Source organism: Anomaloglossus baeobatrachus, chromosome 8 (genome assembly GCF_048569485.1).
Source record: "Anomaloglossus baeobatrachus isolate aAnoBae1 chromosome 8, aAnoBae1.hap1, whole genome shotgun sequence".
Classification (NCBI taxonomy): Eukaryota; Metazoa; Chordata; class Amphibia; order Anura; family Aromobatidae; genus Anomaloglossus; species Anomaloglossus baeobatrachus.
Genome location: NC_134360.1, coordinates 71,565,701 through 71,587,340, shown reverse-complemented (window position 1 = coordinate 71,587,340; position 21,640 = coordinate 71,565,701). Strand labels below are relative to the sequence as shown.

Below are 21,640 nucleotides of genomic sequence, written 5' to 3'. Positions count from 1 at the left end.
GGCCGAGTCACGTCCTTCCCTGCACCCCCGCAGTTATCCATGTGGGCTGCCACCGCTTTCCCCTCCTGGACCCTGTTCATGCCGCATAGAGTTCCCAGGAGTGCACCTAAGGCACACCCACACCTTCCCTAATCTTAAAGGGCCGACATGCCATTTCCAGGAAATGCCTCTCAAGGCACTGTGTATTTAAGGTATCCTCCCATTGGGAAGGTGCCTGCGCAACACATTCAGTTAGTCAGTATACCAGCCTGCTAGCTAGTTATCAGGTCCCGTTAATACTGTTTTTTTCCTGTACCTGCCTTCCCATAACTGTCTGTCCCTTCCATTCCCACCATACCTGTCCATACCTGCCTGCGCAGCCTGCCTCAGTCACCCTGCCTGTACCTGTTTATTTCTGAGTCTGTCACTTGCCCTGGGATCAGCTGCCATAGTCCCTGTAACTGCCCTTGGAGTGGTACCTAGCGTCCGCCTTGCGGTGCGTACTTAGTTAATCCCTTCCCACTAAGGGGTAAGCTAGGGTCTCCCTGTGGTCCAGTGGGTTCACTAATCCCGCTCGCTGCCTCTACACAGGCTGTGAGCATTACACCCTTTGTTGAACTAAGGTTGAAGAAGCCTCTTCCATGCTTCAGCCTGACAATTCTGCTGTGTACAAAGTCCATCACATCTTGGCTTGTTAAGGTTGAACCAAGGTCAGAGAAGCCTCTTCCATGCTTCAGCCTGATAATTACCTTGTGACAAGGACCATCACATCATGGCTTGTTAAGGTTGATGTGAAAAAAACTCTTCTGGCCTTAACAGAGGCCTTCTCTTCGACTCTCCAAACCAGAGTTCCCCAACTCCAGCCCTCGAGGGCCGCCAACAGTGCATGTTTTCAGGATTTCCTTAGCATTGTATGGGTGTTGGAATCATCAACTGTGCAGGTGATTAAATAATCACATGTGCAATACTAAGGAAATCCTGAAAACATGCACTGTTGGCGGCCCTTGAGGACTGGAATTGGGGGCCTATGCTCCAAACTGTGAGTAAGACCAAATACCATTTGTGACCAAACTACTTAATGTAAATGAATGAAAAACCCACAATTATATGGAAAAATTTAGTCAATGGTGCTATAGAAGTCAATGGAATCAGATGTGCAGAGAGCACATGTCAATGTTTCCATCTACTTTTGGTCATGGAGCAGATCATTGTCTTGCCTTAGAATACCCCAGTCATTTTCCAGTTTTTCTTGCTTTCGAATATGTCTAAAAAAAGGTCTCCTTTTGCTTGTTTTATACAGAAGCCCAACGTTTGCCATATTATGCCACCTACTGCCCTGCACGTCTCTTAATTCACTCGGTCTGTACAAGCCATTACTTGGATATTTTCATTACAATTATAATTTGCCTTAATGTTGTCACAATGTCATTGGAGCACTACAGTCAACCAAAGGTGAGTTTTGTGCTATTATATATCTTATTTTTCTATTTTAAAGAAAATAGACATATTACAAATTTTTAAATCACATTGTGTATGGGCCATACATTCGAGGCTCTGATGGCGAGTTCTACTAAAGTCCGTGAAATACGATGATTCAGCCATGTCCCCATCGAGCAGTGAGGGAGCTATTCACAATATTAAGACAGATAGAGTCACTTTGCTCTACATCTGGCCTCCATTCTGCAGTGTTCAATTTTAGTAGACACGAAATCATAGTCTTCTACATTGTGTCCACCTAAAAAAGAGATTGGTGCTGTAACGAAGGCCAGAGTGGAAAGTGACTCTGTCTGCCTCAATATCGTGAATTGTTTTTTTCAGGGCTCAATCAGGGATGCCTCCAAATGCAATTTTTTAGGTGTTCAGATGGAATTAACAGACTCACGAGCATGTGGGCAAAATGTAGTAAGAACATGCGTAGACTCTTATGGTAGTTTTGAAGTTTACTTATTGGAAGGGTGTTCAGATAAAGAGATCATTGAAATTATTGGACTTGTGTTATTAGCTATGAATGAGCTGAGTCCTGAAAGTGAGTGAAACACTCAGAAGTCACTTTTCTTCCTGGCAAGTAAAATCAAGTACACTAATGGGAAGTCACTTAAATAATAGTATATTTGAAAATTGGTTTACTAAAACAGGCATCCCCTTTACAGGGAACTAATTATCAGGATTTTCATATAAAAGCTAAAGCCAGTGCTATACTGGCACTCAGCGTCGGACTGGCTACCGGAGGAATCTCCAGTAATGCCAATCTTGGATTCAGGTACCTGCATTGCACTTCGGAGCTCTCACCTGAGCTCCAGCGTGCAGCCTAGACTGTACCGCGAGTGCTGAGTGATTGATTCCCCGTCGCTTGCGGTTCAGTTCATGTCAGCTGCAGACAGGTCGGGGTGATCTCCGGTGCTCTCACCTGAACTCCAGAACGTCATTTGTATAATACTTATGCTAATTTTAACAGAGGGATTGGTAACTGTGAATACTGTATATATCTGCTCCATTGCAACTGTCACTCAACAAGCAGATAATTTTATAAACTTTACTTTTTTGGATTTCAAAACCTAAACATCCGACCTGACCACTACAGGTATGTAGAGAATCAGCCTGATAATGCCAGTATAGCACTAGCTTTAGCTTATATACGAAAAGCCTGGTGATTGGTTCTCTTTAAAGGGAAACTGTCACCAGATTTGGGCCCTATAAGCTGCGGCCACCACCAGTGAGCTCTTATATGCAGCATTCCAGAATACTCTATATAAGTGCCCAGGCCGCGCTGTAGAATGTAAAAAAGACATTTATTATACTCTCCTGCAGGGCGGTTTGGTCCAATAGGTATTGCTGCTCTCTACTCTCTACTACGATCGCTGACCTCCTTCTTCACAGGCCCGTGTGGATGACACATCCTTCGTCATCCACACAGGCCGGTATTGAGGTCCTGCGCAGGCGCACTTTGATCTGCCCTTCTCAGGGCAGATCAAAGTATTGTAGTTCACATGCGCGGGCTTTAATTTTTGTAATGCGCATTACAGTACTTTCAGCCCCGCACAAGAGAGCAATGCCGGTCAATAGGGATGATGTAGGACGCGTTATGCACACTGGGCTGGGTAGAAGGAGAACGGAGATCAAAGCAAAGAAGAGGTGCTGGTCTGGAGAGCAGCGACCTATGTTCCCTAGGTGAGTATAATAAAGGTGTTTTTTACATTATACAGAGTGGCCTGGGCTCTTATAGACAGTATTCTGGAATGCTGTATATAAGAGCACACTGGTAGTGGCCACAGCTCATAGTCACCAAATCTGGTGACAGGTTCCCTTTAAATATTTTTAAATATGCTGTGCTTATTATGATACTGATATTTTTTTTTGCAGTCATTAGAAATTGCCCTGAAGTACTGCAACTACATGTTTACTACAGTATTTGTACTTGAAGCTGTACTGAAGTTGGTGGCCTTTGGATTCAGACGTTTTTTTAAGGACAGGTAAATGCTTTGTTCGTGGATTATGTACAGTACCTACATGTAATAAGGTTTTTCTTTTGAGATGATGAGTTACAAGAAGGATAAGAAAAGTTGACAACTTGAATTAAAGTAACTTGACAGGTCCCCCATGTCCTCCAACCCACCAGTATTTGTACAGTATATTGATTGCTATATACCCTGTCTAACCAGCCCTTTATTGTGTTTTACACACGTTTACAATAGTCTTTGTAAACTACAGTTTTCATCTGCTAATTAGCTTTTTGACTAGTCAACGTTGATTTTGTTTCACCAGACTAGTTGGCCCTCTCCACATGATATCTGTAATGCCTGCCTGGATCCACAGACTCAGACAGGCTGTAATGGACAGGCTAGAGGGAAGCCACTCAAGCCGGACCCCCAGAACCCTGAAACCCTTTAACCCCAATACAGGGATTTGGAATTACTTAGGACCCTGAAGATCACTACCTGTAGTGGGTTGCAGTCCGATGAGAGTAGTCATCAGGCAGGGTCGAACTGGGAAATGCAAAACAGAGACAGAATCGGCAGGCAAGGACGTAATCAGAAAACAAGCAGAGGTCAAATCCGTATCGGGCAGCGAGGTACATAAACAGCAGGCAGGAGGGTAGTCAGGAAACAAGCAGAAGTCAGAACACCAGAATCACTAAACAGAACAGGGCGGGACAGGTTCCAGGATACAGAACTATCTCTGGCAGTGGTCAGCAGACAGGAGGGGAAATAAGAAGGGTGTGGTGTCTTCCCATTGGTTGTAGCTGAATGATGGTAACTTCAGCTGGAAGACACACGCCACCTACAGTCAGCCAGTGGTACTGCAAATCCCAAGGAAACCCAGCCCAGTGGATGAGCGGAGCCTGCGCCCACCAGCGCCGCTGGCATCAACGCCTCTCCATCACCAGCACTATCCATGGCAGGAACACGGCGTCGCCTGGTGATCGAAGTAGAAGTCGCTGGAGCGGACTCCGGTGGGGACGGAACAATATCATGCCCCTGTGTGATAACATGATTTTGCATGAGTCAGCGTCATCGCCAGTCCACTGCAAATCTTGGCAATGCGCGTGGATTCACTGCATAGTTACGCCTCTGTAACTGCGTAATCCGCTTCACTACATCGTTGCGCCTCTGTAACTTTGTAACCGGTTATGATCTGGTAACCGTGGACAATCACAAAAATCCTATCAGCAGAAAAACACAAAAAACCACAAGAGTAGTTGGAACCTGAGCTGACCCCAATCCCCTATCTGTCAGACCACACTAGAAGTAGCCATGGAGCATTCCTAAACACACCTAGACGCCTTGTCACAGCTGGAGAAACTTACTACACCTCACAGATAGAAATGAGGAAGCCTATCTTGCCTCAGAGCAGTCCCTAAAGGAACAGCAAGCCCCCAACATATAGAGGTGATGTAAGCAAACACAATACACAGATAGGAAATATAGATTAGCAAAGGCGAGGCCTGAATTCCTAGATACAACAGGAAAGGAAAGAAAATTGATTGCGGTCAGTGCAAAACACTGCGGAAAAATACCAATCTCCTAATATACAAAACCCTGAGACCACACGGTCTCTTCCCCACTATATCAGGTACTCTTGTAAATAATGGAAGAAACATAATACCAAAAAACCCCCAAAAACACAAGAAATACAAAAGTGCAAATAATCAAGTAGAACAGGGAGAATCTCCCTTATCTTCCAGTGGGGATTGCAGAGGGGGAACCCCCATGCTCATCAAAACAGAAAGACAATTCCTATCCTGCAAGAAAACAGACCTTAAGCAAAATGAAAATAAACACTAACACCTTTAGGTGTGGATCAGGCAATAAAGCCAAGAACTTGCAACTTTGCTGGAATGGTAAAGGCACAGGATAAATTGAAGGACAAACTCCAAACCAATTCAGAGACTGAGGAAAAACATCTATCACCGGCCCCAGCCACTGACACTGCTCTTCTATATACAGTAGCCCAGGCTGATCTGCAATTGGACTTCCCAAACTCCCAATTAACTCCCACACTTGTTGAGTCACAGTCAGCTTCACCCCCAGTCCTGACCACCTTGATGGACCTCCAAACCATCACCCCCTCGGATGACATTCACAACAGTAACCCCTTTCATTACATCGTTGCGCCTCTGTAACTGTGTAACCCCCTTCACTCCATCATTGTGCCTCTTTGTGTAACTCCCTTCACTGCATTGTTGCGCCTCTGTAACTGTTTAACCCCCTTCACTCAATTATTGCGCCTCTGTAACTGTATAACCCAATTCACTGCATTGTTATGCCTCTGTAACTGTGTAACCCCCTTCACTACATCATTGCATCTCTGTAACTGTGTAACCCCCTTCACTGCATCGTTGCGCCTCTGTAACTGCGTAACCCCTTCACTGCATCGCTGCACCTCTGTAACTATGTAACCCCCTTCACTGCATCGTTGCACCTCTGTAACTGCGTAACTACCTTCACTACATCATTGCACCTCTGTAACTGTGTAACCCCCTTCACTACATCGTTGCGCCTCTGTAACTGGGTAACCCCCTTCACTGCATTCTTGCGCCTCTGTAACTGTGTAACCCCCTTCACTGCATCGTTATGCCTCTGTAACTGTGTAACCTCCTTCACTACGTCAGTCTGTCACTGTAACTGTGTAACCCACTTCCCTGCATCATTGCACCTCTGTAACTGTGTAACCCCCTTCACTGCATCGCTGCGCCTCTGTAACTGCGTAACCCCCTTCACTGCATTGTTGATCCTCTGTAACTGCATAACCCTCCACACTGCATCATTGCACCTCTGTAACTGTGTAACCCCTTCACTACATCGCTGCACCACTGTAACTGCGTAACCCCCTTCACTGCATCGTTGCGCCTCTGTAACTGTGTAACTCCTCCCTCTGGACTTTTTGCTTCGTTCAGCTTGATCTTGCTTTCAAGACCACTAGTTCTGAGTTATATTTTTGTACACATTTTAACGATAATTTGTAGATACAATGATTTAAGAACAATTTCAAACAACTTTTGTGCTGTACCAATGTACATTACTCCACAAAATAATGCATCCAATCTCAATGAATGTAAGATTTAAAGGCAACCTGTCAGCAGGTTATTGCTGCCACATCAGTGAGCAGTATAATGTACTGGGAGATCCTGATTACAGCGAGGCGTCACTTACTCTATAACCCCACCCACATCACTGATTGGCAGCTTTCTGTCCATATACAGTGTACACAGAAAGCAGCCAGTGTGGGCAGGGTTATACAGAGCTCATGAATAAGCTGGGCTACCTGCAGCACTCCAAGCAGTCATCTAATGATAATCTCCTGCTGATTAAACAATGATTTTATAAAAACTACACAAAGCAGCCCAGTAAGTGACACATTGCTGGAATCAGGGTCTCTCTCTACATTACACTGTTCTCTGGTTAGGTAGTAAAAACCTGGTGACAGATTCCCTTTGATTTGAAAGGCTTTACTGATATAAACTGTAATTTGTGGAGAATAAAAGGTCATATCCACGTGCAAGAAAAAATATGCATCACCTCGAAGCTCAGGTCCTGGTTCTATATCCATAGCTTGGATGCCCTGGCATGACAGATATTTCAGAAAACAAAAAGATTCCAGCCCTGGATGAACTGGGTCATATAGACATATATCGTAAAACGACATCAAACTCACAAGGTGGTCAGACATAAGGACATCCACCCATAAGGGGGACCAGAAACCAACACATTTCGGCCTAGACCTCAATCATGGTAATGTTTATTATTAAAACCTAGGCTGAAACGCATTGGTTTCTGGCCCCACTTATGTTTGATGTCCTTATGTCTGACCACTTGGTAATTTTAATGAAGTGAATAAATTTGTAGTATTACGATATACATCTATTTGACCCGGTTCTTCCAGAGCTGGAATCTTTTTCTTCTATGAAATAAAAGGACATATCAACTATAAATGGAAAACAAAATAATCGAACAATTCAGGGCCTGATATTACTGAGATTGTTGATGTTCTTTCTTTGATGTCCTGATGAAGGAGACTGCGATCTCTGAAACGTGTTGACCTGTACAAAGAATATAGAGATGAAATAATCTAGCAACATCGATTCCTTTGATGATAGCGCGACATAAACCTGATTTCATTCTGTTTGACGTTTATGGAAATTGTGTTGGGAGACCTTGTGTGGATGAGCCATCGTGGAGGAGATGGACTATCTACGCAACCTGAACCGGCTACAGATTCCACCTCATGTCACCAGTAGTGATAAAAAGAGCAGGAAAACTAGAGAAGAATCTGTCAAGAAGGATAACGAGATTGTGATTGTCTGTGAACACTGCCATAAAAACAATTCCCTTTGGAGGGTTGTCTCGCTGTTCTTCTCCAGAGCTCCTGTTGTCACTTCCATTTGCACCAAAACAGGTGAACTTGATCCACAATGACTTGTGCTTCCTTACCGGACAGATTGAGATCCCTGAAGTGTAATTGATTTGGATTCATACTGCGATGTGCAATGCGTATTTGACTTAGGCAGGAGGGTCATAAAGCACAATGTCTACCATGTGCATTAGCATAAAATAGCTTAAGAGTCAAAAAAGAACAAAACCCAGGGCAGCAACTGCTTCCTATACTCTAAAACCTCCTTAAGCTCCGAAAAGGTGAAATGGTTTCAGTTACAAAGGAAAGATTTTAAATCTTACACTGTGATGACAAAAGGTTGGGGAATTGTGCGATTTCTCCCTGCGCCTTACTGTCTAGTAATTGTCCTGGCATTTCCATTTTGATGTACGAGTCCTCGAGGCGCCCTTGTGCAGTTTACAGTGTTTAATCAGCTATAAGGTTTGCAACAAAACACTTTTCCTTTTTCATAACAGGGATTTTGTTACAGTTTATTGTGCGCTCATACAATGATACAGAAGAAAAATCAAATGCCTTTTATATGCAATCTTGGAACGGTATTGTTGTAGTCAGGGAGGGCTGACCCAAACTGAAATCCAGATCCAGGGGAAAAGAGACGGGAGCATATCTATAGACAGAAAATAAGCAGAAATAGGAGTTGTCCATTCTATATCCATAAGTCTGTAGTTCCTTTATGTCCCTCTATGTGACTGCAGACTTGTGATTCTTCACATTGCGCACAATGTGCACTGTGAGGATCTGCTGGTGTCAAAGCCAGAATCAGCAAGACAAAACAATCACTGATCTCGGGGAGACCAGCCAGAGAAAACACTGCCGGCAGCCATCAAAGGCACTCAACACAATGAAATCCTATGTGTATTGCCTCCTGAGAAGTATGCAAATCAAAAAAGGTCTGTGGAGCCTCTGTTAGGAGTCTCAACACAGAAAAATAGAAAAGCCAGAATCGGCAGTCACGTGATTGCGAGTAAGCGATGTGCAGACTCCCAGCCAGAATCCGACTAGATGCATGTAGCCTCGCTTGATAGTAGTGTATTGAGTGAGGCTGCGCTCATCTAGTCGAAATGTGGCCAGAATTATACATAACGTATACTTGCAATCACGTGACTGTTGTTCCTGGTTCTGACACCGACAGATCCTGACAGTGCACAGTATGTGCAATGTGATGATTCACAAGTCTGCAGTCACATCAAGTGACACAAAAAGTGACTGCAGACTTGTAGATTTAGACTGGACAACCCCTTTAACACCTTCACAACCTTGTACGTTCAAGACCGTGTCTGTACTTTTAATGCAGGCTCGTGGGCCGTGCCTGCATTTTTCCACACATAGCTGGTCTGATCAACTGACATGTGCAGCTAACCAAAGCTGTGTCTAGTCTGTCCCTTTAATGCGGGCTGAAGCGCCATGCCTGCATTTTTCTTCCAAATTATTGTTATTGAGATTTTTGGGTAAAGGGTAACAAAACACACAAGAAAATATCAATATAAACATAAACCATATATATATACAGGGGGAGGAAGGGAAAAAGGTTAGGGGAAAGGGGAAGGGGTATTATGAAAGATCAGGATAATAAGGTCAACTGAGTATCAAGCACCTGAGCCTTCATTTTTTTGTGCATATGTCAGCTGGTCTGATCAACTGACGTGCATGTAACAGGCTTGGGTGGATCAGAGATCAACCCTCTCCTCTTGACTAGTTAAATCCCGCTGTCAATCTCTGAGGTTTAATGTGCATCAGCGGGGAGTGTTTTCATTCATGTTGCCATTCTCAGTCGCCATTGGTGGTCTCTTGATGCAATCACAGGTCGCCGATGGGTTGTCATGAGAGCCTGGGGTCAACTGATAACCCCTGTCACTGTCATGACGAAGTTCCTGTGATGTCGGTAGAGCGCCGGCATTAACAGGAAACCAGCATTTCTGCTGTACAGAGCAGTGCTAAAGCATCGCTCTGAACAGCAGAAGCAATTGGACAGTGTGAGCTTCAAGTCCCCTAAGCGGGACTGTTAAAATCAATAAAAAGTAAAAGAAAGTTTTAAAAATATGAAAAAAAAAACAAAAAAAAACACCAAAGTTTGAATCACCCCCTTTTGCCCAATTAAAAGCAAAACAATAAATAAATAACACATATTTGGTATCGCCAAGTTCAGAAATGCCCAATCCATAAAAATATCAGTGTCAAAACCTCCAGGCTGTGTGCGCTCCCAAACAATTTAATCATACAGGCTGTAATTATTTCCTGTACAATTTTTTATTATTTTTACAAGATCAAACAATGCGTTTCGACAAACAAATGTCTTCCTAAGGTATATTGTCACAGCAACATTGCAATAAAATGCAATAACAGGCAATCAAAACATCGTATCTACCTAAAAATTAAAAACGTCAGCTCAATTCACAAAAGCTAAAAGTCTTCACACAGCTCCAGATCCTGAAAATTTAGAATGGTACAGGTGACAATTGTGAAAATGGTGACAATTCTTTTTTTTTGTCACATTTCTGAATTTCTTTTCACCATTTCACATTTTCACTTAAATAAATGTAAATCTATATATATTTTCCGTTTTCGTATTTTACTCCTCTTCTTCCAAGAGCCATAACTGTTTTATTTTTCCATCAATATAGCCATATGAGGGCTTGGTTTGTAGGCTATGTTGTATTTTTGAATGACATCATTTATTCTGCCCCATATTGTACTGAAAAATGGAGAAAAATTCCAAGTGCAGTGAAATTGCAAAAAAAGTGCAATTACACAATTGGGTTTTTTATTTACCATGTTCACTATAGGGTAAAACTGACCTGGCATTATGATTTCCCAGATCAGTACGAGTTTGTAGATACCAAAGATGTATAGGTTTACTTTTATCTAAGTGGTGAAAAAAATTCAGACGTTTGTAAAAAAAAAAAATTTGGAGCTATAATCTGAGACCTGTAACGTTCTCAGTTTTTGGTATCTGGGGCTCAGTGATGACTTATTTTTTGCATTTTGAGCTGACATTTTTATTTATACCATCTTTGGGTGGATGCGATGTTTTGATCACCTGCTAGTACATTTTTATTAGGTGTTGCAGTGACCAAAAAACTGTTTCACCCGCATTTGATCAGATCAGCAGACATGTGCGGGGAATAATGCGGGTTCACCACTCGAGCCTGCAGTAAAGTGACAGATACAACCTAGCACGTATAGGTACATCCTAGGTTATTAAGAGGCTGAATGTTTGTCCCTGCTATAGTGCACGAGCGCCTGTGCTTGGTGTGAACAGTCATTCTGTGCTGTCTGAAACCCCCGTCACATTTAATGACTTACCGGCGATCCCGAAAACGATGTGACCTGATAAGGATCGCTGGTAAGTCGCTGTGAGGTCGCTGGTGAGATGTCACAGTCAGGCCTTACCAACGACGCAGTAACGATCAGCGACCTGTATAACGATCTCGGTGGCGGTGGGACTGTGTTAGGAGGTCGTTGGTAGGCGTCAAACACAGCGATGCGTCCTGCCCAGCAAGACATCGCCTTTGAAGAAAATGGTCCCAACCAGTGGTGTAACTAGAGTGCAATGTGCCCCGGTGCAAAAGTTGGACCTGGGCCCCCCTCCGGACATTGGTCAGATGAATGGGCACCTGTAGCATTCTAAATGCTATAAAGACATATTAATTGCTCTTTCCGTCCTTAATTATGCAGTAATGTTCCCAATCCTGGTACATATGTCCCTCATACTGGTATATATGTCCCCATCCTGGTATACATGTCCCCCATCCTGGTATACATGGTATATAACGTCCCCATCCTGGTATATAGTTATCCAATCCTGGGCCGATCCTAGTAAAAATGTCGCACATCCTGGGCCCATCCTAATATATATGTCTCCCATCCTGATATACAGTATATGTCCCCCATCCTGGTATATATGGTCTGGGACTGTCTCTAATGCATAATTAAAAAAATAAAAATAATTTAAAAAAAATTCTACTCATCTTGCCTCTGCTCCCACATCTCCCAGTGCCCTCTGTAGCGAGCGCGGAGTGGCCTACAGCTGACATCGGAGTGTGTGCTATAGAGCATGACAGTACTACCATGCGCTGCCCCCAGTCATGGTATGGACGTCAGCTGCCAGCCACTGTTTGCCCGGCAGCGTGTATCGCAGTGCAGGGACCCAGCGGGTCTATGTGCTGTGATGCATTTTAGCTGGATGTGCGCCCTCAGACGCACATCCAGCTGAAGTAGGAGCTGGGGTTGGCGTGTCCCCTGTACCTTTTGGACCTGGTAACAATCTCTGCGTGTGTGATTGTTACTCTCCTACCTGCTCTCCTCACTCCATCCACCAACTATTGGTTGCTGAAGTCAGCTCACGTATTGTAAAGATAAAGCACCCTCCCAGGACACACTGCATCAAATCTACTTTAGGCTATGTGCCCACATTGCGTTTTTAGGTTCAGAAAATGTACACATAAAAACGCATGTTTGGAGCGAAAAAAAGCAACTGAAAAAAACGAGCATCTTTTATTGCGTTTGCGTGGTTTTTCACCTGCTTCTTTTTCAGCGTTTTTTAGTCATGGCAATCATGGGGGTTCAAGCGCTGTACCCCCGCGGTCGCCTGATCTTAAAGCCAGGACCTGGCTCTCGCTGCAAGGAGCAGTACCCGCGCCACTCTCGGCAGTTTAACCCTCTAAATGCTGCAATCAATGCGATTGCTGCATTCAGGAATCAGAAGATAGGGAGAGGCATCATTTACCCTCCCTGGCGATCGGGTCCCTGTAGTGCAATCACAGGGACCCGATCGCTGTCATGGCAACCCTGGGTCATCACCATGATGACCCCGGTTTACTGAGGTATGGATCGCCTCACACACCAGGGCACCTATATCACCAAAGTTCCCTGCAACAAGGTCCTGCGGTAAAGACCACAAGGCCTAGGTGCAGGAAACCCTGGTGACATCACAAGGTGAACTGAGTTCATGCCGGCGGATCTGCAGGAAACCCCGGTCATCCGCAGGCATGAACTCGATTCACCTTGTGATATCACCGGACTTCCCAGAAGCAATATCCTGCAGTAAAGACTGTGAGATGAGGAAATGGCTGCAGGGAGCCCCAGTGACGTCAAAGAAGCATATAACACACAAAATTCAAAGTGGGCATTACACATTCATTTTTTCCTGCATTTTTCACTGACTCCATTGAAGTCAATTGGTGAAAAAGCAGGAAAAAATACAGAAACAACTGACACGCTGCTTCTTTTTTCAGTAACAAAAACTGCAAGAAACAGCGTGGGCACAGAAAGTCAGGATTCTCAGACTTTGCTGGGATAATTTTTCCTTGCTTTTAGCAATTAAAAAAGCAAGGAAAAAACGCATGAAAAAAGCAACGTGGGTACAAGGTCTTCTGTGTATGTAGCTGAGCAGCGCACAGTAATTTAGCTGTATTTAGATACAGGACCTGGCTGTGCTACTTTCAACAAACTGCTGCAAACACTTCCCCCACTGCTCATGTCGCGGGCGGGGAGGAGGGTGCCAGCACACCGCGCTCACCCGTTCTGCTCGGGTCCGGCTGCTCAGTGGTGGCTCGAGCCGTGGGCCGGATCCCGGGGGTTTCTCGAGCGGCGCTCCTCGCCCGTGAGTGAAAGGGGGTTTGGGGTGTTGGGATAATGTCCGTGACGCCACCCACGGTTGTGGTGATTTGTAGCACCACCGCTGCTTAATACGGGGATCCCGGGGATGGTGATGTGGAGCAGCCAGGTGTTGTGTTGCCCCTCCGTGGGTAGGGGTTGCTGATCCCGGGGCCCGGTGATGGCTTGGGAGGTGCAGGGCCTGGTGGGCGCAGGGACGCGGGGGCAGCGCTGTGCCTTGCGGCACTGTGGTACTCACTCAACTGAGACACGGACACAGTTTGTACGGTAAACCACACGGCTGGTAGGACGGTCCCACAGACGGCTGCTTTGCTTTCCCGGTAGGTGACGGTGATGTCCCTCTTCCTTGCACCTGTATGTACGGTTGGTTGCGATGGGTCCCCACCGGTAACCCGCTCCCCGGCTTCAAGCTGGGCCGGAGGAGCACTACACTTTGCCCGCAGGCGCTGGCCCTCAGAGACTGGTGCCCTGGCGGTGGCGGTGCCTCTGTTGTACGGGTTGGGCTGTTGCCTTCAATCGGGACTTGGTTGTTGGGGGAATCTACGTCCCCTTCACTGACGGATTCGGCAAATTTGGCGACTCCTAGCCTTGCCGGGGTCCGAGAGGCCCCTGCCCTGGTGCTGACTGTCTTTCGGAACACTGCTCCAGACCACCGGGCACACAACCAACGGGGTCCTTCCAGGAACTTCCAAACGGTCCCCCTCCGGACAGTCACCGCCGTCGCTGACCTTGCTGTTCTGGCCCTACACAAAGCTGGACCTTCAGGCTTCTCTCTCTCTCTCTGTCACTTCACTTGCTTTCCTCCTTTACCACTTCTCTTTCTTTACTTTCACTTCGTTGTTTACACAAGCCCTGCCTGGGCTCTAACTGCCTGGTACTTCCTGCCTCCAGAGCTGTGATCTCCTTGGTGGGCGGAGCCAACCGCCTGGCCCACCCCCTGGTGTGAATCATCAGCCTCTGGAGGAAGGCAACAAGGATTTCTGGTTCAGCTTAGGTGTGCCTACCTGGGATGTGGGGTGTGGTGGTGTGTGACCTGTGTCCCCTGGCTTGTCCAGGGCGACAAATTCCCCCTTAGCAAAACGCAGACCGTCCGCGGGCTGCCGTCCTACACCGGTTTTATTTTTCTGTAAAAAGGGGATAACAGGGTTAAACAACATAAATACATTTTTAATAACTCTTCCCTTACGGGAGGCACATTTTACTTTAACGTTGCAACGGTTTACGGTCACGGTTTCCGCTCTCTCCCACCCAAGTAACCTGGCCCTGGTGCTGCCCCTAAAGCCCAGGCAGCACCCCTTGACCCACAGTCCAGTACACGGTACCCGAGCGGGATTTGTCCTTGCCCTCCAGAGGGTAGCCACCGGTTCCTTTGGTGGCTGGGCCCTAGCCTGCTCTGCTCAGGGCCCTCCCTCCAACCTGCCTCTCCGGAGGCGGCCTGCGGAAAACGGTAACGGTAAACAACATATTTACAAGCCACTAACGTTTGTGGTTGCCCTGCAAGTTCACGGGCTTGTCCATGGATAGTTCCCATGCAAAAACAACTTGTTAAACGGTCCCCACGGGGACAACGGTGCCGGCTCCAGCCGGTTCAATCACACAGACAATCAGGTGACTTCTTCGGTAATCATTTCTTCTTATCATTCTTTAAACTTTTAAACAGGTGGTCCCAACGGGGACTGCTGCAGCGGGCATCCGCTGTCTTTTGCGGCTCAACAGTCCATTCTCACTCGTGGGGCTCTAGTGCCACCTTCACATGGTGCACCGCTCTGGACCCCAATGGTAGCTCGCTGCAGGCGATCTTCTTCCATATACAAGCGGGCATGCACATCCGCTCTACACCCCTCTCGGGCATCGATCTTCCTGCGCAGCTGCTGTTGCCGCCGCTCCCAGCCGGGAGCACTTTCTGTTTGCTCCGGTTCAGCGTGTGCGGGGGACGGACCCAGCCAGAGTCCCTCCGTGTCGGCTACGACCGGCACCTTCAGTAACGAGGGACCCCGCTGTGACATGGCCTGTTCTGCCTCCTGGCAGCTGCATCCCCGCCGTGCCTCCGGTGCATCTTTGCTGACGGCCTCAGCCTTCGGCTTCTCCCAGGGGAGCGTATCAGAGTGGTCACGAGCTTCTGCTGCAGGTCGGTCCGCCGGGGCGGATTGGCAGGGTACCGCTACCGGTGGTGGTGGTAGCGGGCCTAGTGGCGGGGCAGCAGCAGCTAACACGGGTGGCGGGGGAGGTAGCAGGGCGAGCGGGTATGGACCGGGTCCCTCAGCCGCGATGACCGACCCACTAGGGGCACAGGGGCGTGGGTCACTTACCCTCCCTTCCAAGACTCCCTCCACCTCGCGTCTCCGTATGGCCGCCACCACTTCCACCATGTCGGCCTCCCACTCCTCCAGGAGGAGCTGCATGCGGACCTGCAGACGGCTGCTTAGCTGGACGGTCCGGACTTCCACCCGCGCCGCGATGCAAGGCGCGGGGACCACAGTGTTGTTGGTCGGACTCAGCATCCTTAGCAGCGGCTTCTTCCAGGAACCAGTAAATGGCCGCAGAGTCCTGGCGTCCCTGCTTCTGTAGCCGCGGCTACATGCGTCCAGCCGCCATCTTCGTGTACCCCTTGATAAAGCGCCGGTAGTACCCCACCAGGCCCAAGAACTGCCTTACTTCCTTCACCGTGGTTGGCCTCGGCCAGCTCTGGATGGCAGTAATCTTCTCAGGGTCAGGGGCAACACCATCTGCACTCACCACGTGCCCCAGGTACTGCACTCTGGGTTTCAGCAGGTGACACTTAGAGGGCTTCAATTTCATCCCATACTTGGCAAGGGACGCGAACACCTCGGCCAGGTGCTCCAGATGGGCTTCGTACGTCTGGGAATAAACAATCACATCATCCAAGTACAACAGGACGGTCTCGAAGTTCAGATGTCCCAGACAGCACTCCATCAGCCGTTGGAAGGTTCCTGGGGCGTTGCACAGCCCGAACGGCATACTATTAAATTCGCATAGCCCCATCGGGGTGGTGAAGGCTGTTTTCTCCCGATCTTCTGGGGCCACGGCCACTTGCCAGTATCCGCTGGTGAGGTCAAGGGTCGAGAAGTAGTTTGCAGTTCTCAGCGCAGCCAAAGACTCTTCAATCCGAGGTAATGGATAGGCATCTTTATGGGTTATCTGGTTGATCTTCCGGTAGTCCACACACATCCGCATGGTACCATCCTTCTTCTTGACCAGTACCAACGGAGCGGCCCAGGGACTACAGCTGTCCCAAATAACCCCTGCCTCCTTCATATTCCTCAACATATCCTTGGCACACTGGTAATGTGCAGGGGGAATAGGTCTATACCTCTCTTTGATAGGGGGGTGTTCACCGGTAGGGATGTGGTGTTGGACCCTCTTGATCTGCCCAAAGTCTAGGGGGTGCTTACTAAAAACCTGTTCATACTCCTGCACCACCCTGTATACCCCTGCCCTGTGATGTGTAGGGGTGTCATCAGTGCCTACATGTAGCTGTTGCTGCCACTCCTTGGTCTCCCCCTGGTGTGGGGAAGTGCTGGTGGTAGGTGGGAGTGTAGACGGACTGGTTTCATGGATAGTGTGAGGGTCCAGGGTGAGCAGCTTGGCAATGGTGGCATACCGAGGAAGCCTGACTTCTTCCTCTCCACAGTTTAGCACTCTCACAGGCACTCTCCCTTTCTTCACATCCACCACCCCTCGGGCGGCCATTACAGTGGGCCAGTGCTCGGAAGGCAGGGGCTCCATCATTGCAGGGTAGTCACGCCCCTGAGACTCTACTGCTGCCCTACACCAGATCATCATCTCACTCCTAGGGGGCACAGTCAATGGAGCAACATCCATCACTCTCACTCCACCAATCTCCCCTCCTGTTGAGCTTACATGCTGGCGGTACATCAGGGCTCGGATCTCACGCTGCACAGCCCTCTGCCGGCTCCCTGCCGCTGTGGCGGCCAACTGTTGTAATAGGGTTAACACATTATCCATGCAGTGCTCCATCACATTGGTTCCCAGCACTATTTTCGGGTTATGGTCACTGGGTTCATTCATGATCACGATCATACCCTGGTGCTGCAGCTCGGCTTGCCCCACTGTCATGGCCACTTGTTTATACCCCACCTGGGTCAAAGGAAGTCCATTAGCAGCAATCAATGTTATACTATTGTCTGGGGGCGCCAGTTCATCTACGGCCCAATACCGCTGGTACAACGTGTACGGTATGGTAGTTACCTGTGATCCAGTGTCCAAGAGAGCCATCACTGGTATGCCGTCCACAGCCACGGGGATGATAGGGCGGGCCCCGATATATCGGTCCCGCCAGTCCGGGGGGCCACGATGTTCTACTCCTGAGGATTGGCCCGGGGCCCCAGGGGTTGCTCGTTTAACGGGCACTGTCGGTAGTAATGACCCGGCTTACGGCACTTGTAGCAGATTGGGGGTCTGCTCCGCGGGTTGTTAGCACTTTTCCGCTGCATCCAGGGAACATCCTCGGGACAGTCAGCAAGCTGGATCTGTGCTGGAGGCTGAGGTCTGGTCAGAGGTTGTAGTGCAGCTAGGATTTTGGCAAGGTCTCCGTCCATGCGACGGACCTGGGCTGCCAGTTCTTCCACTGTGCTGCTCGGGGCTGCAGATGTTGGAGAGGTGGATTTGGCTGAGGCCGCCACAACGGGAGCCGTCTCAACGGGCCACGGGGCGGGTTCCAGACCTTCGGTTGCTGGGGGCTGTAGTGCTTTAATGGCCCGCTCCTTTAACACAGCAAAGTCCACATCAGGGTGTTCCAGAGCCCACAGCCGGAGTTGCTTACGGTCCTCAGGGGACCTCATCCCCTGCGCAAATTGCTCCACTAACATCTTGTTGCTATCCGCCTCATTAATAGGATTTGCCCGCTTCAGCGTGCGGAGGGCGGTCTGCAGACGTAGAGCATAGTCCCGAATGCTATCCCCAGCTCGTTGCCGGCACTGGTAAAACTGCATCCTCAGCTCAGCTTCAGTTCGGGTCTCGAAGGCAGTCTGTAGCTTCTCAAAGATGGTGGCTACAGAGAGCCGGTCCCCCTCGGCCCAGGTCTCCGCTTCCTGCTCCGCCGCACCGGTTAACTGGCCTAGCACTATCGCTGCACGCTGCTTATCCGTCAGGGGGTACAGCTCTAGCAACGGGTTAAGCTTTTTCCGGAAGGCCTGTAGGGCATCCGGTTTCCCGTCATACTGCGGTAGCCAGGCAGCTCCGGGCGCATAGGGCAAGGAAAACGGCATGACCTGAGCGAGCATGGGGGCCGCGGCACCTCCCGCCGGTACGGCCGGGACCTGGGCAGGTCCATTCCCATCCGCGGGTGCCGCTGCGGCTGCGACCACCGCTCCTCCGGCGGCTCCGGCGGGCGCAGACATCTTGTTTCCGTCCCCCTTAGCTCTTTCCGGCCCCTCCTCTCTCGGGGCGGGGTTTTGGCCTTCGCGCCTCTACTGCTCGAGAAGACGCTCGAGCGGGAACTTTTCGCGCCAAAGATGGCGGCTTCTGAAATTTTTCTGCCGGATACCTCCGGCGGTAACAAGGCGCACCTCTACCAGACGGCAGAGCGGTAAGATCCTGTTCGTGACGCCAAGTTGTCGCGGGCGGGGAGGAGGGTGTCAGCACACCGCGCTCACCCCTTCTGCTCGGGTCCGACTGCTCAGTGGTGGCTCGAGCCGTGGGCCGGATCTCGGGGGTTTCTCGAGCGGCGCTCCTCGCCCGTGAATGAAAGGGGGTTTGGGGTGTTGGGATAATGTCCGTGACGCCACCCATGGTTGTGGTGATTTGTAGCACCACCGCTGCTTAATACGGGGATCCCGGGGATGGTGATGTGGAGCAGCCAGGTGTTGTGTTGCCCCTCCGTGGGTAGGGGTTGGTGATCCCGGGGCCCGGTGATGGCTTGGGAGGTGCAGGGCCTGGTGGGCGCAGGGACGCGGGGGCAGCGCTGTGCCTTGCGGCACTGTGGTACTCACTCAGCCTGAGACACGGAGACAGTTTGTACGGTAAACCACACGGCTGGTAGGACGGTCCCACAGACGGCTGCTTTGCTTTCCCGGTAGGTGACGGTGATGTCCCTCTTCCTTGCACCTGTATGTACGGTTGGTTGCGATGGGTCCCCACCGGTAACCCGCTCCCCGGCTTCAAGCTGGGCCGGAGGAGCACTACACTTTGCCCGCAGGCGCTGGCCCTCAGAGACTGGTGCCCTGGCGGTGGCGGTGCCTCTGTTGTACGGGTTGGGCTGTTGCCTTCAATCGGGACTTGGTTGTTGGGGGAATCTACGTCCCCTTCACTGACGGATTCGGCAAATTTGGCGACTCCTAGCCTTGCCGGGGTCCGAGAGGCCCCTGCCCTGGTGCTGACTGTCTTTCGGAACACTGCTCCAGACCACCGGGCACACAGCCAACGGGGTCCTTCCAGGAACTTCCAAACGGTCCCCCTCCGGACAGTCACCGCCGTCGCTGACCTTGCTGTTCTGGCCCTACACAAAGCTGGACCTTCAGGCTTCTCTCTCTCTCTCTCTGTCACTTCACTTGCTTTCCTCCTTTACCACTTCTCTTTCTTTACTTTCACTTCGTTGTTTACACAAGCCCTGCCTGGGCTCTAACTGCCTGGTACTTCCTGCCTCCAGAGCTGTGATCTCCTTGGTGGGCGGAGCCAACCGCCTGGCCCACCCCCTGGTGTGAATCATCAGCCTCTGGAGGAAGGCAACAAGGATTTCTGGTTCAGCTTAGGTGTGCCTACCTGGGATGTGGGGTGTGGTGGTGTGTGACCTGTGTCCCCTGGCTTGCCCAGGGCGACACACTCACAGTGTGACTGATTCTGTGGGCTGGCCCCAATCACCTTATCAGCCTCATTCCCCCCTCCCCACCACCAAATCCCGAAGTATCCAAAGCAGCACCTGAACGGTTTACATTAAGATAACATAGAACTAAAGGTGGCTTTACACACTGCAACATCACAAACGACATCGCTGTAACGTCACCGGTTTTGTGACGTAATAGCGACCTCCCCAGCGACATTGCAGTGTGTGAAACGCATCAGCGACCTGGCCCCCGCTGTGAAGTTGCTGATCGCTACAAATCGTTCAGGACCATTCTTTGGTCCTTTGTTTCCCGCTGTGCAGCATGATCGCTAGAAAGTCTCAGTGTGTAAAGGGGACTTAAATGTGCAGGCAGCAGGAGCCGGCTTCTGCGGACGCTGGTAACCACGGTAAACATCGGGTAACCAAGAAGCCCTGTCCTTGGTTACCCGATATTTACCTTCGTTACCAGCCTCCGCCGCTGTCAGTGTCAGTGCCGGCTCCTGCTCCTTGCACGTGTAGCATCGGGTAATCATACACATCGGGTAATTAACCCGATGTGTGCTGTAACTAGGAGAGCAAGGAGCCAGCGCTAAGCAGTGTGCGCGGCTCCTGCTCTGTGCACATGTAGCTGCAGCACACATCGGGTAATTAACCCGATGTGTACTGTAGCTAGGAGAGCAGGGAGCCAGCGCTAAGCGGTGTGCGCTGCTCCCTGCTCTCTGCACGTGTAGTTGCGTGCGCTGGTAACCAAGGTAAATATCGGGTTGGTTACCCGATATTTACCTTAGTTACCAAGCGCAGCATTGCTTCAGTGCGTCGCTGGGGGCTGGTCACTGGTTGCTGGTGACAGCTCACCAGCAACCCGTGTAGCGATGCTCCAGCGATCCCTGCCAGGTCAGGTTGCTGGTGGGATCGCTGGAGCGTCTGACTGTGTGACCTCTCACCAGCAACCTCCTAGCAACTTACCAGCGATCCCTATCAGGTTGTATCGTTGTTGGGATCGCTGGAAAGTTGTTTAGTGTAAAGGGGCCTTTAAAGAAGGTCAGATAAACTTTCCTGCCATACAGCTCACCCCTCTCCACATGGTCGCACATAAGTGATTAAACGATCGGACGCTGTCGGTGACTACACAGAGCGATGGAAGGGAGGCAGAGTATATACAGCCTGCGCTGCTGGGACAGAGAGGCACGGTAAGTGCTGCCTCACAAACATGTGCCGGTCACACTGCACTGCTGCCCTCACCTGATCTATCTCCTGCAGAGGCCGGCAGCACAGTGTACAGTAATCACATGCAGAGACTGGAGGGGGCAGAGCTCACGCTGCCCAGCCGCTTCTACTGAAAATGCAGGAACA

General features: G+C 49.5%; 1 protein-coding gene across 4 annotated transcripts in view; it reads left to right on the top strand.

Annotated features, from left to right (window-relative positions):
- Positions 1–21,640, top strand: part of CACNA1I (calcium voltage-gated channel subunit alpha1 I) — a 1,217,075-nt gene that overhangs the window by 1,041,627 nt on the left and 153,808 nt on the right. For all 4 annotated transcript variants that reach the window (XM_075321783.1, XM_075321781.1, XM_075321782.1 and 1 more), the window contains 2 exons: positions 1,280–1,431; positions 3,340–3,449. In XM_075321783.1, the coding sequence (XP_075177898.1) occupies positions 1,280–1,431; positions 3,340–3,449 (262 nt within the window). The remainder of the gene's footprint in view (positions 1–1,279; positions 1,432–3,339; positions 3,450–21,640) is intronic.